At 47.8% G+C, this 15,855-nt stretch overlaps 1 protein-coding gene across 1 annotated transcript; it reads left to right on the top strand.

Moving 5' to 3' along the window:
- The first annotated feature begins 497 nt into the window (after positions 1-497).
- mknk2b (MAPK interacting serine/threonine kinase 2b) lies at positions 498-14,662 on the top strand. Its single transcript, XM_062452926.1, has 14 exons — positions 498-633; positions 1,182-1,396; positions 1,630-1,720; positions 1,980-2,081; positions 2,191-2,288; positions 4,578-4,657; positions 4,851-4,924; positions 5,095-5,199; positions 5,646-5,701; positions 5,940-6,035; positions 10,439-10,633; positions 11,084-11,248; positions 11,361-11,401; positions 11,591-14,662. Exons 2-14 carry the CDS (start codon positions 1,346-1,348, stop codon positions 11,859-11,861), a joined length of 1,425 nt encoding a protein of 474 aa, XP_062308910.1. The 5' UTR covers positions 498-633; positions 1,182-1,345; the 3' UTR covers positions 11,862-14,662.
- The last annotated feature ends 1,193 nt before the right edge of the window (positions 14,663-15,855 follow it).

The raw sequence follows: 15,855 nt of genomic DNA, 5'->3' as shown, positions 1-15,855 counted from the left end.
ATAATATAGGACGTGGTAGATAGTGATATCACGATCTGAAAACAGATCCAGGATACGACTGCCAGTCCTGGCTTTCACTCAACTTATATATTGAGTTACATTACGAGATGTGCATTACATAAATTGATTTAGAGTTACATTACATTATGTATTGAGTTGTTGCGAGTGATTACATTTACAAACCAGAAACAGGTCATTCAATGAAAGTGTTGGGCTGTATGCAGTTTCTATTATTACACACTTTTACATTTCATTGCTTTTCACATCTCTGAACCTAGGTAAAGCAGCTATGTATGAAAAGTATACAATGATGAAAATGAAAATGACATAAACCATAAACGTGTCGAGCTCTCTGTAAAAATCGAAGGCGCAGAAGAAACATGAAGTGTGTAGGGATCGAAATGGAACAAAGCCACACAACCCACACGTCATCCTGTCTCATGGGCAAAAGGGGCAGGGTTAACTGAGCAGTAGGCGGAGACAGGGACTGCCTTATAAAACATCGTCACGTAGCGCTCATCCTCACCTTCCACACACTTGATCAGGCTTACCCCTCGACAATCATCTGCGGCTTTCAAAGCAGTGGGTCAAAAACAACGACGCTAACACTGGAGCTGTAAAATCTATAACGGGGTAAGTTAAACGGCGTTTGACGTTAGGTTCTGCAGTTTTTTGTCTTTTGTCCTTGAGGTTGGCTTTCTGACATTATTATTGTAACGTTAAATAGCCAAATTTGTGTGGTATGATGTGCTGCGTAACACAGTAGCCTAACAGCTATTAAGACTGGCTAACGACAACCTTCGAGTCAACAGTAAAGCTAATTGATTCGAATAAATGGCTGCATAGTTTTGCCGATGTAGTAACCAAATAATTGTATTTAACTAACAGTTAGAAACGGAATTAGCTAGCTCATTCGCAAATTTACTGGCAATTTGTCTGCAAGATAACATTTGGCATGCACCAACCCAGGCGGTTGTTACTGAGCAAATGGTGTGTTGTTGCAATGGACAGTTTGGACACTGTTTTGACAAGTCAACGGGATGATTGAATAGTTGTAATTGTAAAGCTAGCCTGGCTAGCTGGCATTAAAATGTCCCCTGCCTGGTGTAGCCTACATTATGGCCATGTTTAATGCAATACTCACGGTCATGTTTTTTTTTTTTTTTTAACGTTCTCTTCAGGGCTCCCGTTTAAAGCACCACAGACACCAACTCAACCAGCCAGCATAGTGATCATTTGCTTCCTTTTCTGAGACGAATATCTGTTTCGGAGACGAGCATTTTGATTTGAATACCACTCAACCGCTGCAGCCGCTGTCAATCAAATAATCCCAAATCGAAGCAAGATGGTGCAAAATAAGATAAACGAAGTCACTGGATTCCATCGCTCATTCAAGGTGAGGTGGTGAAATTTGCTCGTACAGTAGTCTCTAGGTTAAATGCATTACTTGGGGGGGTGACTTAAGTGAACGTAATATACTATTTTGAAAGTGTTTCTTTAACCATTGGTACCCCAGAAGTAGCCTAGACACAGTAGAGCATTGTTTAATTGATGAATCATCCTTAATGTGTTGTTATAAAATGTAGTGTCAAATATCATGTTTAGCTATAAAAAATTATGTTCACTTAGGGTCAAAATCCCTTTGAGTCGGATGGATTTTCTAAAACTGGATCCCATCTCCTTGATTCGGCCTACAAATTTGATTCCTCTCCAAGACATGGTGAGTTTTCAGTTGCTGAAGGCCATTTTTTTTTGTTCCACGTTTTTTTGAAGGTACTAGTTATTGTAAATCCTTAACTACAGATAAGAGTTCCCGTCTGGCATAGTTAATTTATCAGGCTTTATGATTTGTTATTTTCTGCTATGGTTAATGGTGTAATTGAGAGTTAGGAAGGTGGGAAGTTGTAGGCCACTTATCGTCATTTGGCTTCCGAAAACAATCCAATGTCCCAATCTGCTGTGCTGACTCCTGCCTTCAGATAAACCCTTCAGCCAGCCAATTGACATCCCCGATGCCAAGAAGAGAAACAAGAAGAAGAAACGTTGCCGGGCAACAGACAGTTTCTCTGGCCGATTCGAGGGTGAGCGTCTTTGGCATTCAATGTTGTTTTTTAATTGTGATATGATGATGATTGTTGTTATTACTTGCAAACGTTTCAAATCAAGATACTCATTGTTCTGGTTTTTCAGATGTCTACCAACTGCAGGAAGACGTCTTGGGGGAAGGTGCTTATGCAAGAGTCCAGACCTGCATCAACCTTATTACTAATAAAGAATATGCTGTGAAGGTAAGCTGCTTAACGCTCCACCTTCCATCTGGGTTGCCTGTGGGTGTCGTCTTGGGTGTTTATAGACTGTTTAATTGCTGTTTTGACTTGATAGATCTCCTCCAACAGTCCTTAAGGAGACTGTTTGAAGTTTGCGTCCTACTCTGAGGATGGGGAATGTCTGTGAGGGTCATATTATCGCGTTGCACTTCCCTGCTGTCTGTGAGGGCCTGGGATTGTGATTTGATACATAGATGTTACATTTCTGAAGACGGGACACGGTCGTTCCATCGTTAGACGCGAGGTGTGAATTGAGGACACAACTTGGTCGTGGAATGTTCTGGCCCCATCTATTTCACTGTTCAATGTGATTTAAAAAAATAAATAATCTGTAACCGGTGAAGCCAGACCACTCAATTTTTTAAAGTAGTGTATATGTAACCTTAATTTAGGACACTGTTGAATTCCCTGAACATGGGTAAATGTTTGTTCAGTCCTGCTTGTGAGAGCGGATGTCTTCCTGTCTGGCCTGAGTTGCAGGCAGGGCTAGTGGGCTAGCCTCTGCTAGCACCAACGCTTCCCCTCGCTGTGTTTGTCTGAGTCCTGTCAGCCAATCACCATGCACGGAACGCTTTATCCACCCCCTTTCTTGCTGTTCATTGGTCAGAGGGGTTGAGTGGTGGGAACAGGGTGTACTGCTAGGAGGGCCAAAACATATACAGGAGTAGGAGGGTGGGGAGGGGAGGAGGTGCTGGGTGAGGGTTGTGACCGGGGTGTTTACACACTTTTGTTCTCTCGCTGTACAGTTCTCTCTTCTTTTTCTTTCATGGGGCGTGGTTTCAAAAAAAGCAGTTGGATTCCTGTGGCATCTTGCCTGAGTTTCTTCTGCTGTTTGAGCCTTGAGGAAGTAGGGGTTGTGAAATTCACTTGCTGTTTGTTTTTTTTCTTTTTCTTTTTTTTTTACTCTGGTTTGTTTTTAAAAAGCTTCTCGGCATGCATTTGGTTCAGTTCATGTTTTGTGCTACTTTGAATTTGATATGGAGGAGAAAGATCTGCCAATATTTTCATACATTTTGAATGAAAAAAGTGGCTAGGGTATTCAACTGTTGGTATAGTTTACAGATCAGTGGCTCTCTTGGGGCAGAACTGGTCCCTGGGGGAGGATTGGGGGGGCTGGAGGTCAGTTGGGGCTAGGAGGGGCTCATAATACCACGGCCAGATGTCCCTTCCACCCCCCCTTTCGTAGACAGGAGGGAGCTAGAGGCTTCTGGTGTTGCAATCTCGACACCCGCGGGGGAGGGGGAGGAATGAGGGGGAGGGGCGAGCGAGCACACAACAGAGGGAGGCTTGCGTGCCTGCCCCCGTGTAAGAGGCCCTGTGTACGACATGCTCCTGGCCGGGCCCATCCCAAGCCCAGATTGATTTACAAGACCTGCAGCGTGACTCCGTAGGCTCTCTCCTGTAGCCTGGCTGCACTGATTTATACCCCTTCAAGAAGCGCGTGCCCTACCCCCCCCCCCCCCTCCAAACAAACAGGACTGTAAAGCTTCCCTCCACCAGGCAAGTCACTCACAGCTCAGCACACCCAGACAAAAGGACACACAACATCATCTGGCGGTCACAAAGCCCCAAGCCTAGCTGTCCATCACGGCGGCCCGGTGAGGGGTGTCTACCCTGCCCGGCCGTGCGCGCGAGATGCCGTGGGACGCCAGCAACCGAGCTGGTAGGCCCGCTGCTGACTCAGACGGTTGATCATGGGCTCGATCAACACACAGGCCTCTTGTCTGTGCGCTAATCCTAAACACACACACACGCGCTGCCCCCGACCCGGCCGGGTTCAGTGGCGGCCGTAATCCCGCTGGCAGGAAGGGCGACACGCAGACAATGTGCAGCAACAACGAGGGCTGGAGAATTCAGCCCACTGCTCCGGTGTCAGCACTCCTCTCTTGGAAGCGCCCTGCGTTTCCAGAACCCCCACAGCAGAACCCCCTGCGCTATATTTAGGCCCTGCTCTGGTATCCGTCCTGGGACGTTTATATCGATATAAACAGAGCGTGTTGCTAAGGAACTGTTCTCCCCCCCCCCCCTCCTCTTTGATGTGAGGCAGCCGGGACTGGAATATAGGTTACAAACATGCAGTATTTTTAGAGGTGTGGTGCATTTTAGACTTCCACTCAACTGGGCTTGTGATTTGGCTAGGAAGTAGGTTAAGTCTTTTAAGTGTACTAGTTGGAGTGGGGGGTTACATGACAGGACTATGAGTGTTACCAGGCCTTACCTGTCTTTTCTTTTACTCCCACTTTGCTCCAGATCATTGAGAAGAGACCAGGTCACAGCCGTAGTCGTGTCTTCAGGGAGGTGGAGATGCTGTACCAGTGCCAGGGCCACAGGTAAACCTCTCCCCCACTCACCTGGAGGCCCTCTGGCATCTTAACCAGGCAAGGTGGAGCCTGACCTTGCCTGGATGTCAAGGCTAACCCTTAGCTCACTGTGTGACTACATGTTGTTTTTTTATGTTGCTTTGGTAATGAGCATTTACTGAACATTTTATTTTTATTTTTTATGTGTCATGTTTTTTTGCAGAAACATCCTGGAACTGGTGGAGTTCTTCGAGGAAGAAGACAAGTTCTACCTGGTCTTTGAGAAGCTGAGAGGAGGTAGGGTATCTCCTCCTTAAAAGAGTCCCATTACCCCCTGTAACCCTGACAACCGGGTGTGCCAGTGTAGAAACACTGTAGCGGGAGGGCAACATGAGCTGCTAGCTGGAGTCAAGAGGCCTCAGAGGCAGAAGGGTGCAGCAGTGTAATGAGGACGTGTTGTTATGCAGGGTCTGTCCTGGCTCACATCCACAAGAGAAGACACTTCAGCGAACAGGAAGCCAGCATTGTGGTTCAGGACATTGCCAGCGCTCTGGATTTCCTGCACAACAAAGGTAAGGCCATCCAGACAGGCCAGGCCGGGGGGGGGGGGGGGTGGTGGTGGTGGTGGTGGTGGTGGTGGTGGTGGTGGTGGTGGTGATGGTGAGGCTGAGGGAGGGTAGAGACGGGGGTTTCGCAAGGGTAGGTTCTGGCACGAACGAGACAAATCTTGTGAGCGAGTTCCACTGACACTCCGCTGGGTCAGGTTTCCTGTCCGAGGCTTGGCGAGCATAGTTTCTGGACGTAGCATGGATCCCAGGAGCACGCGTGTCTCGTCCACACCCTGTCGACATTGGACCCCCCCCCCCCCCCTTACCAATCCTTAGAAATGGCCTGCTAATATTTTACAACCCCCTCCACATGCCTGGCTAAACACAAACTCTACTATGGTGGATCTGGCTGGCTAATCTTTTCTGTCTTTCTTCAAGTCTAATCTCGTGTGCCTTCTTTGTCTGTGCAGGAATGGCCCACAGGGATCTGAAGCCGGAAAACATCCTTTGTGAACATGCGGAGAAGGTGAGATTATGGCTCCGGGCGTGTCTGATTATCCATCTGTTGGTTTGGGTTCAAAGGGCGCGCTAATCGGGACTTTAATTGCTCGTAAATCGCCTCATGAGCAATTGTATATAATGAGACGCGATGCACTTCAGTCACGCTGGTGTTGTTCACTAAACCCCCCCCCCCCCCCCCCCCCCCCAAATGTTTTCACATCCGGAATTCTAATAATAATTCTAGTGAATATTTTTCTTCTCAGATCTCACCCGTCAAGATTTGTGACTTTGACCTGGGCAGCGGGATCAAGCTGAACAGCGACAGTTCTCCCATCTCCACCCCAGAGCTGCTGACTCCGGTAAGACCCCTCGGCTCTGCTCTGCTATATGATTTGCTCTGCTTTACTGTGCTCCGATCTGCTCCATGCTGTTCTCCTCTACCATGTTTTTACTAAGCTCTGTGCTCCAGTGTGTCTGCTCGATCACCAGTTCACCTTGACTAAGTATGATCTGCCCTCGTGTATAAATATAGGAGTGGTGAGAGGAGGCTAATTCACATCCTAGGAGATGGGGACAGAGGGAGGGTAAGCAGGGCCAGAGCCAAAGGGAGACTTATCTCGGTCACATTGCCTGCTTGTCGTTTCTCCTTGGTGGATAAGCAGGGCGTGTCTCTTTCACAATGACTCTCCTTATCCGGCCTGCTGCTATTGGACGAGGCCTGGTGGTATCACCTGGTGAGGAACTCTGATTGGTGAAGGAGGGAGGGCTTGCTTTGCACCCTTGTCCCGAGGTGAAGGACAGAGGATGAGTTCACTGTCGGCGAAGTTTTGTTTAGTAGCGGGAGTGACGTCCGCGCACGCCCCTGTGCACCCCCCACCCCCGTGCCGGCTGCTCATGAACTCTGGTATCGCCAGCGGCGATATGACTAGGGAGATACCGGCCCCACTCTAAACTCCCCTCAGTCTGATGTCCACATCCGACCTCTTATCTCCCTGGCAGGGAGGGAGGGCATGAGCCAGCATGTTCAACCCCGGTGTCTTCAAACATAGAAAACCACAACAGCCTCAAAGCCCAGATAACCACAAGCTCACAAAACAACACCCACTGTGGGGAATGGATGGATTGATCTTTCCTAATAGGCCTTGCCTATGTTTCCTGGTCCACGAGGGTTGTTGGCTACCCTTTACATTTACATTTAGTCATTTAGCAGATGCTCTTATCCAGAGCGACTTACAGCAAGTTAGGGACATTCCCCCCCTTCCCCGAGGGGGGAATGTCACTGGCACTTCAAGTAGGGTGAAGTGCCTTGCCCAAGGACGCAACTTCATTTTTCACTGCCAGGAATCGAACCAGCAACCTTCTGATTAATAGCCTGATTCCCTAACCGCTCAGCCATCTGACCCCTTCCCACTGTGTGTGTAAACGGATAGGCTCATGTCCAGTGGGTCTCAGCGGTAGATGGACAAGAGCAGGTGACCCTGACGGCCGTTGCTGGTCTCAGGGACTGGGGGTGGAGCTTTTGGTTTGTGTGGGGGTTTTTTGCGTTGTAACCTGATCTGTTTCCAGCAATCCTGGCTGCTGTGAAGAGCTGAGCCCTGGACTATTTGTGGGTGTAGTAGTAGTGGGGCCTGGGGTCCTCGTGTGTGTTTGGAAAGGGAGGGGGGATGATTTAGACTCCTTGGAGGGGGGCTGGCAGGGTGAGTGGTATGCACCCCCCCCCCCCCCTTCTTAGGCCATGGACATGGTCTCTGTTGCTCTCTTTGTCCTCCGATCAACAAGCCTTTCCAGTGTGGTAGATATGCGAGGTCACACTTGAGAACTGGAATATCCTTGAGGCGTAAAAGCTGTAGAGGGAACACGCTGTGCCGTTGGTTTCAGGCAGCAAGGCCGAAGTGTGTGTGTGTGAGGAAGTCGTCAAGAGCGAGGGCCCACTCTTGTGTGCAAAATAAAACGCAACACCCTCCTACGCCTGTTCTCATGCCTGCTTTCTTTTTTCTCTTTGCTCTGCGCTCGAACTCGCAGAGCAAACATAACATTACCACCCACTGTTCTCCCTGCCAGTCACCCCTCTTCTAGGCCACGCCCCCTCTCTGCTCTCTCACCACACTTTTGCAAGCCTGCGTTTTTCTTTGTATTCCGGATACAAAAGCCCCATGGCCCCGCAGCATGTTCTAGAAACTGGGTGTCTGGCTGCCGTGCCTAGCAACTGCGCTGTGATTGGCCGGAACGGCGGGAGGAGGAGTTGATTTTTAGGGGGAGTGGGGAAAACACCGAGCTGCTCATGCGCTCTGCCCTTGTTTTTCTTTGCCTAGATCACAAGGGGCGATCTGATCTCTCTCTCTCCGCCTCTCTCTCTCTCTCTCTCTCTCTCTCTCCGTCTCTCTCTCTCCCTCCGTCTCTCTCTCTCCCCACATGGCTGCACACTAGAGAGCGTTCCTACAAGGACGTTCTCTCGACATATGTCATGTTCCTGCATCACTTGAATCGGACTGCAGTCCGTCCTAATGACTCGAGAGCATGATCTTAGAAATCAGATCACCGCCTGGCCTCGCGTATCTGCATTCGACATGTGACCCAGTCGCAGCGTTGCGGGGGGGGCGGAGACGTGTTTAGTTTTTCAGGGAAAGGGCCAAGCTCTTCTGAGAACCGAGTTGGGGTGGTTTCCTGTCTAGCGCAGTTCAGCGCTCTCGTCGTGTGTGTGTGTACACACACGCAGCCGTTCTTGTCGTCAGGCCTGGCAGATGTTCAGGTGCTTCCTCGGGCTGATGAAAGAGCCATGCCTCCTCCCGTAAGCGCCCGGGGACGTCAGCTGAGTTTGGGCTGTGTGACTCACCAATGTGGTCAGGACGGGGGAAAGGCCCAGGTTGCAGTTCCAAGCCGATCCTCAAACTGTCAGCTGATTATCTGCTATCTGCGTCCCTCAGCAGGACTGATGCAAGACTGGGGATGGAGTTGCAAGCAAGCAACGACGTCTGTTAAGAACAATCGTTCAGTTGAACACTGACTAGATGAAGGGGTTGAATGTTCAAACCCCCCCCCCCCCACTGGGTTGCTTAGTATAGAAGTTTGCTAAAGGATTAAATGACATTATTATTTAAAGACAACTCTGACTCACATTTTTTTTTAATTCACATTCTCTATCTCCCCTTTGACTAACATGCTGAGGGGCCGTAATGACCCCCTGTATGGCAGTTAAACTACCTGCTATCTCTGCTAAGTCTTTGAAAACCACCCCTAAAATGTGGCAAACAAGAGGACATATAAGTCTATGAGTCGGCAGCTCTTCAGTGGCCCAGAAATCTCGTATTTGATCTAGCTAGTCGTGGTTGTAGCAGTAGAGGTGCCTGTTGTTGTGTAGGCGCTGACCTGGGGTTGGGGGGGAGACGAGAGAGGGGGGGGGGGGGGGGGGGTTGGGGCCCAGGCTGACAGAAGGGGCTTTGTCTGAGCACAGATTCCTGCACTGCGAAAATGGCATTACATAAGGGTGCAGCGAGGCGGTGCTGGGAGAGCCAGCTGGGCTTCAGGACGGGACATGGCAGAGGACAGGCTTTGCTCACAAGACTTCCTTGGCGAGGGAAAGGGGTCTTATGATGTTAATCCCTCCCCTGTAGTCGGTCTGTTAATACAGCAGGTGCTATTGAGAGCATAATCATAAAGGAAATGGTCTGGGTGTTTAAAAAATAAAATAATTCTCAAGCCAAGAGGTTGTTTAGAGCGGGTCGCGATAAAACCAGTCAGGCAACATGCTGAGGGGCAAGTGTGTTGAAAGCCTGTACCTGGCTAACTCTTCAGTTGTTTATCTTCCAACTAAAACAAAACCTAGCCTATGAAAAGTAGTTCTTCAATAAATCTAGAAATGACAAATGTTTATCTTGGAGAGGGTTTTCAGCAGGACAGTCGTATATCTATCTTTCCTGTTCCCTTCCTAGAGCAGAGGAATGCGTCTGTCCTGCTGAACTAGCGACCCACTCACTCGATTTGTTTTGGGTTCTGTTTTAGCACAACAGCACTCCGGTGTTTTTGTGCATTACGCAACTCTGAGCAGCTCAGGCCTGTGATTGGCTCTCCCAGAGAGCCTATCCTCTCTGCCCAGCTCGCTAGCCTTGGCCTAGTTTCCATCCTCTGCAGTCAGAGCCGCTGATCCTCCCTCCTCCCAGACGGGCTGGCCTCACTCTGGGCTTTTAGCTGAGTGCTGAGAACGGATCGTGAGTCACCCGGAATGTTCCTCCTCCCCTCTCAGTCCTCCTGCTGTTCAGTAGGAGAGTGGATGGATGCTCCGTAATCCCATGCCTCCTAAGATAGAAAAATGCTAAACATTGTGGTTGAATGTTCCACTTGGAGGAGAGGGAGAGGGGGGGGGTGGGAGATGTTTTGGAAAAGAGGGACAGGGTCACTTGAACTAATCCATCAGTGTGGATAACCTCCCCCCCCCCCCCTTAGTGGGCCCCCTTTACACAGCTCTGTGAATCATCTGACCCCTCCCTCCGGGGGGGGGGGGGTCTCGGACCCCTGCCTCCAGCCTCAGATCAGCTGATGTCTCGTGTGCTTGTGCAGTGGCATGCAGCAAAGAAAGACAAACACCGTCTTTATTTCTGAGATGCAAGTGTGTTTAGGGACACCAGCTTGTTTTGCAGCTCTACCCTCACTTCTCCGACATGCATGCAGTTTACACAGCAGACGGGCCAGATGGTAGGGTGGTTGTTGACTGTTCTCAGTTCTCCATGGGCTAAATTGCTCTCTTTCTCCCCTCTCTGTCCCACAGTGTGGCTCTGCAGAGTACATGGCTCCGGAGGTGGTGGAGGCGTTCAGCGAGGAGGCCACCATCTACGACAAGCGCTGCGACCTGTGGAGCCTCGGGGTGATCCTGTACATCATGCTGAGCGGCTACCCGCCCTTCGTGGGGCGCTGCGGGGGCGACTGTGGCTGGGAGCTGGGGGAGCCGTGCCACACCTGCCAGGTGAGCCAACGCACGGCCTCTGATTGGCTCCGCCTTACATTTAGTCATTTAGCAGACGCTCTTATCCAGAGCGACTTACAGTAAGTACAGGGACATTCCCCCCCGAGGCAAGTAGGGTGAAGTGCCTTGCCCAAGGACACAACGTCATTTTGCATGGTGGGGAATCGAACTGGCAACCTTCAGATTACTTGCCCGACTCCCTCACCGCTCAGCCATCTGACATCTGACTCCCACGCCTTTCTTTTTTTTTTTTTGTCATGTGCCCCAAAAGCCACATCCGTGTGTGTGTGTGTGTGGGTTGTAACTCAGGCTGGGTGTGTGTGTGTTTACATGATAATAGAACACGTGACTTCCACAGAACGGCGAAGTCTTAACCAGCTGTTTCCTCAGGTCACGGTCTATGCAGTTTTGGGTAACGAGAAAAACACTTATTTTGTTTGTTTCCTCCAGAACACCTTGTTTGAGAGCATCCAGGAAGGGAAGTATGAGTTTCCTGAGAAGGACTGGGCTCGCATCTCCTTAAGTGCCAAAGACCTCATCTCTAAGCTTCTGGTCCGGGATGCCAAAAATCGTCTGAGCGCCGGCCAGGTGCTGCAACACCCTTGGGTGCAAGGGGTAAGTTCCAACCTTCCGGAACACTTCATAACGTCGGTTGACATTTTCTATTTTCCTTTCCCCATCTCAACCCTGCTGCTAACTTGTCTCTCTGCTGTGTTTCTCTTCCCAGGGTGCCTCTGACACTTTGCCAACATCCATCTTGCATCAAAGGTACGTTCCATTTTCCCTCAGATCCTGCGGGGCATGTTTGGGGCATAGAACTGTGCTTTCTGATGATGGCGCATCCTGACATTTCCTCCCATTGTTTTGACTCCGATTTAATCTTTCAGTGCTGTCTTTTTTTGGGACCGTACATCTAATGTTGCTCTCTCTGACCCGTTTTTTTTTATTTTTTATCAGAACCAGCAGTGCCAAGGACCTGACGTTCTTTGCGGGCAAAGCAGTGGCCATGAACAGGCAGCTGGCCGAGCAGGACGTGATCGAGGAGGAGCAGCAGCAGCTGGATGTCCCTCTGGTCGTCACGGCCAGCTCCATGCGCCTCTCCCCTCCCTCCAACTCCAAGCTGGCCAAGCGCAGGCAGAGGGGCAGCCTGCCCAAAGGGGCCCCCGTCTCGGCCGCGGAACTCCGCCAGCTCCTCGCCCCTCTCGTCATCGTGGGAGACTGTGCCTGACCCCTGACACCCCCCCCAATCCAGCATCGCTCCACACCACCTCAGATCTACAAACGACCTTTTCCAGTCTGGCTCCTCTAACCCTCGCTGACCCCTGAATCCCTCAGCCACCTTGCAGGCATGTCCCCCTCTAGCAGGCTACCTGCACACCCCTCCCCCCCCTCTCCCTCCTAGCTGCCTTCTGCCTGTTCTGCAGTACGTCTCAAAGCACATCAGCCAGGCTAAGGGGCGGGGCCAGACGAGAGGCTGGAGGAGCCACAGCTGGAGGCGTTTGTCAGAAAATAAATACGTTTATTTTTTTACTTTTATTTTCCCTTTTCAACCCAAATCACAAAGTCGGAACATTAAAAACCAAGCTCAGACACCAAAGGATAACTCAGTGTGCTGCTTCCATATGTTACAACTGGGAATCCACTGTGCCTGTGCCCCATACATATGTAATACACGCTTATGCAATGTGTCAGGATGATGGGTGTTCGTCGGGGGGGGGGGGGGGGGGTTTAGAAGGTTGCGAACCTACGTCCATGCCTTGTGCGTCCGTTTCTCTAACTGGGACTCTTAAAGCTTTCAGAGATATTTTGCTTTATTGTCCTAGACTCCTTATCTGAGCCTCCATGCTTGGGCTCGAGCCCACATAATGAGCCCTCGATAGCCCACGCACTTCAACCTTTGAGTACCAGAGAATGTCTGTCTAACTTAACCAGCCCTGAGGTATGCTGCCCCTAGCAATGCAGTTTGAGAATCTATGCCAACTACCTGTGGCGATTTTGTTGTTTCAATATTTACGTGCATCTTCTGTGTGACTTGCCGATCCTTCTAGAACTTATTCGATTTGTTCCGTGATTAATTACTTTCCTTTGTCCTTTTGCGGTCCCTCTGCAATAAGGACGCTTTTTTTGTCAGCTTTAAACCATGACAATAAGAGAATTTGAGGAAACAATTTCTGAAGGGCAAATTATTTGGTTTAATTTCTCAGTGAATATTACAGTTGTAGCTAATGGTTCCACATTACAGAATTCTGTTTTTTGTTGCTAAGAGTTCACAAAATGCATTTGATGTGAATCCCCCCCCAAAAAAGTTAAGATGTCATTTTAACCCTAGTTACCTCCATGGTATGGTTTTAAAGGCACATTTGGGCCGGTGTGGCTTGGAACCATTCACTTAGCTAAGATACCAGGGTAAAATTGGCTTCTCCATTTAGATGGTCACAGACTGTAATCAGAATGATTCTAAATAAATAACGTTATTATTATAATGTCTGGGGAAAGCTCCCTCAAGTCAGCTGATTAGCATTTAAAAAAAGGTGGAGAGTTTGGAAAACTATACAAAAAAAAACATGGAAAAGCATTCCAAGAAAATGGTAAAACTACAAAAAAAAGTCTTCCAAGACATAGCTGTATTAAGTTTAAAAAGTTTACTATTATTTTTGTATGTGTCTTGTTTCGTTTAGTTAGAACTCCATGTCAATGTGCCACACTGATTATATTTTTATGGCTGTTATAAGCTTATTTGTTATGACGAACCTCATGCAGGTGCTGTTCAGGTGGAACACAGGTTGTTTTTCCCCTTTTTATTCTTTTATTTTTGTTTGTGTTCTTGTTTTGAAAGTACAGAGTATGTGAGGAAAGTGGCGGAAGTATGGTGAGGAAGTGAAAAGGTTTTTAAATGTCTGGAGTGATGTTTATGCCCAGTGAAGGCTTTTGTTTTCTTTTTTTACAGTTATTTTGTATGTGAAGTGTTGGTAATGATCAGTTTGGAATAAGTTGAGCTCTTTCTGAAATTGACAAATAATATGACTGGGGGGATCTTGGAACACAGGAGTCATCTGCCAAAGAGGGTAAAGTAATGTGTAATCCATCACCATTGAGAACTGGTATAGTGAACTTGTGAACGTCCACTTGGTGTTGCCAGTACCATAAGAGTGGTACTCTGGAAACTGGCTCCCGGACAGTGTCAAAGGACCCATTCTGCTGGTAATAGGACACTGATTGTAATTGTTCTGAATCTTTTCTACAGATGCATCTTGGTGGGTTTTTATGTCTTATAGTAAGACTTTCTTGAATTTGTGTATACACAGCCGTTTCTTCATTCTTTGGGAAGCTACCTTGCTGTCATGAATCTGAACAAAAAGCATTAAGCTGATTTAAGGCAATCTTTGGGTTTGAAAATACCTGTTCAATTCAGTATTTCTCTACCTTTTTTCCTCGTGAGTATCAGATAAGTTTGTCCCTACATTTTGCTAGGGATGGGATTCTCAGAAATGCACAAAGACTTCGGTCATAACCATTTCGACCTTTTTTTGTTGTCTAATGCAGTAGTTTTGAATTGCCTTTTTAGTGGGAGAGAATTGATACAAGCCTCAATTTTATACATTGTCTTTTTGAAGTAAGGAAAGTGACTATTGGTAATGAATCAACTGAAACGTTAAAATCCACTTCCCCACACGTTGAATGTAGCCCACAGGCAAAACATTTTAAGTTCTCAAAGACAATTAACATTTTTATACATGGTTGAATTGAGGGGAAATATTTCTACTTCGATATGGTTAATATTATCCTTGAGGCTTTTTACGGGTGTTTTTGGCACTCTTGATTTTAACACTGTCTGAATCCTCCCCTGGCCTAAGTCAATGGGCAACAAAATTAGATATACCATTATTCGAAGACAATACATTTTATTTCAAATAAGCACTTTACTGTAACATGTGAATGATTGCAGTTCACTTAAAGCAACGTTTGACTGTTGTTGCAGAATTTTGTATTGTTTTCTACAAAAACTACAATAAAATGCTTTGAACCTCATTACTCATGTTATTCTTAGTTTTAGCTGATAGCGTGCGGGGGAAGGCCTGATTACCTACAATCATCTCTCCTGTCATCACACACTGCAGCCGCGCATAATAAACCCAACTAGTTTATCTTTTAGCCAAGGTTGTAGACATGTGACTTGAGCTTTTACTGTAAATCCCTATCAGCTTGGCTCCCAATACCAGAGTAAACGACACGTTTGTCCTTGGTGAGTGTTGGTAAACATGCCATACTCTGCCTGGGTCACACAGCATACGTAAAGGTTTCACTCTACGGCTCGGCGCTTCTGGGGACAGCATCTTGCCTGTTCTCACAGGGAGGACTGATGTAACCTGCTTGCAAGATCGACCGCCTCGTGATCTCGGCATCGTTTGATAAACCAGGATATAACGTCATGTGTACCCAACCACTTGTGCTTTTCGTACAGCGGCAGCATCGCATTGAGTGTTGTCAACTACACTGCGGAGCTCTGCCAGTCCACATGTTTTAATTGTGCAACAACCCCATTTGTACATTACACAAACATCACTAGGGAGTCGGAGGAAATGAGGCAATAGCAGAGTTAGTATGCATCAGGCTGCTTCAGGCAACATGAGTGCACTTGAACAATGCAGTGTATGTCTCCACCTAGTGGCTGTTTTACTGCTTCTCTGAATAAAATTAAATAAAAACATGTAAACAAGTATAAATGCAGGCGATTTCCCAATTTAAACTGATAAATAACTTACAGAATACTAAAGCCATAATTTGTTGCGTGTTGTTCGATGTGGTTTGAATCTCAACCTGGGTCTAAGCATTTAGTAAAATAACAGGCTAATAATGCTAACAATAAAAACTGTTTTTATTATGAAACGTACCCTATTTAGATTTAGTGTAGACGCTTTACCCCAAAAAACTGAGACCGTTGAGTATTGTCTGGTTTTACCGTATTACAGTAGCCTACCGTTGCTAATTGCCCTATCGCTTTACAACTGAGCGAGCGTTAAGTGATGGCTGAGAAACTAAAAAGCAAGACCAATTTGCATAATTGATTGACCTAATTGGCTTTGTGCAGCAGGTGCGCATTGATCTATAAAATACTGCATGGCGGCGACGTTGCAAGATTAGCATTTTTTTTTCTATAGGGCCTCTATGTTGGTCGGTCGCAGAGGCTGTTTGTCAATATGGTTTGGGGGCGCTTGAATCGA

The sequence above is a fragment of the Osmerus eperlanus genome, chromosome 26 (assembly GCF_963692335.1).
Source record: "Osmerus eperlanus chromosome 26, fOsmEpe2.1, whole genome shotgun sequence".
NCBI lineage: Eukaryota > Metazoa > Chordata > Actinopteri > Osmeriformes > Osmeridae > Osmerus > Osmerus eperlanus.
Note: the sequence above shows the minus strand (reverse complement) of the source record. Positions and strands in the feature narration are given on the sequence as shown.

Coding starts and splice junctions, on each gene's coding strand:
- mknk2b (XM_062452926.1), top strand. CDS start 1,346: ATGGTGCAAAATAAGATAAACGAAGTCACTGGATTCCATCGCTCATTC. Junction 1,397..1,629: donor GATTCCATCGCTCATTCAAG/GTGAGGTGGTGA, acceptor ATGTTCACTTAG/GGTCAAAATCCCTTTGAGTC. Junction 10,634..11,083: donor AGCCGTGCCACACCTGCCAG/GTGAGCCAACGC, acceptor TGTTTCCTCCAG/AACACCTTGTTTGAGAGCAT.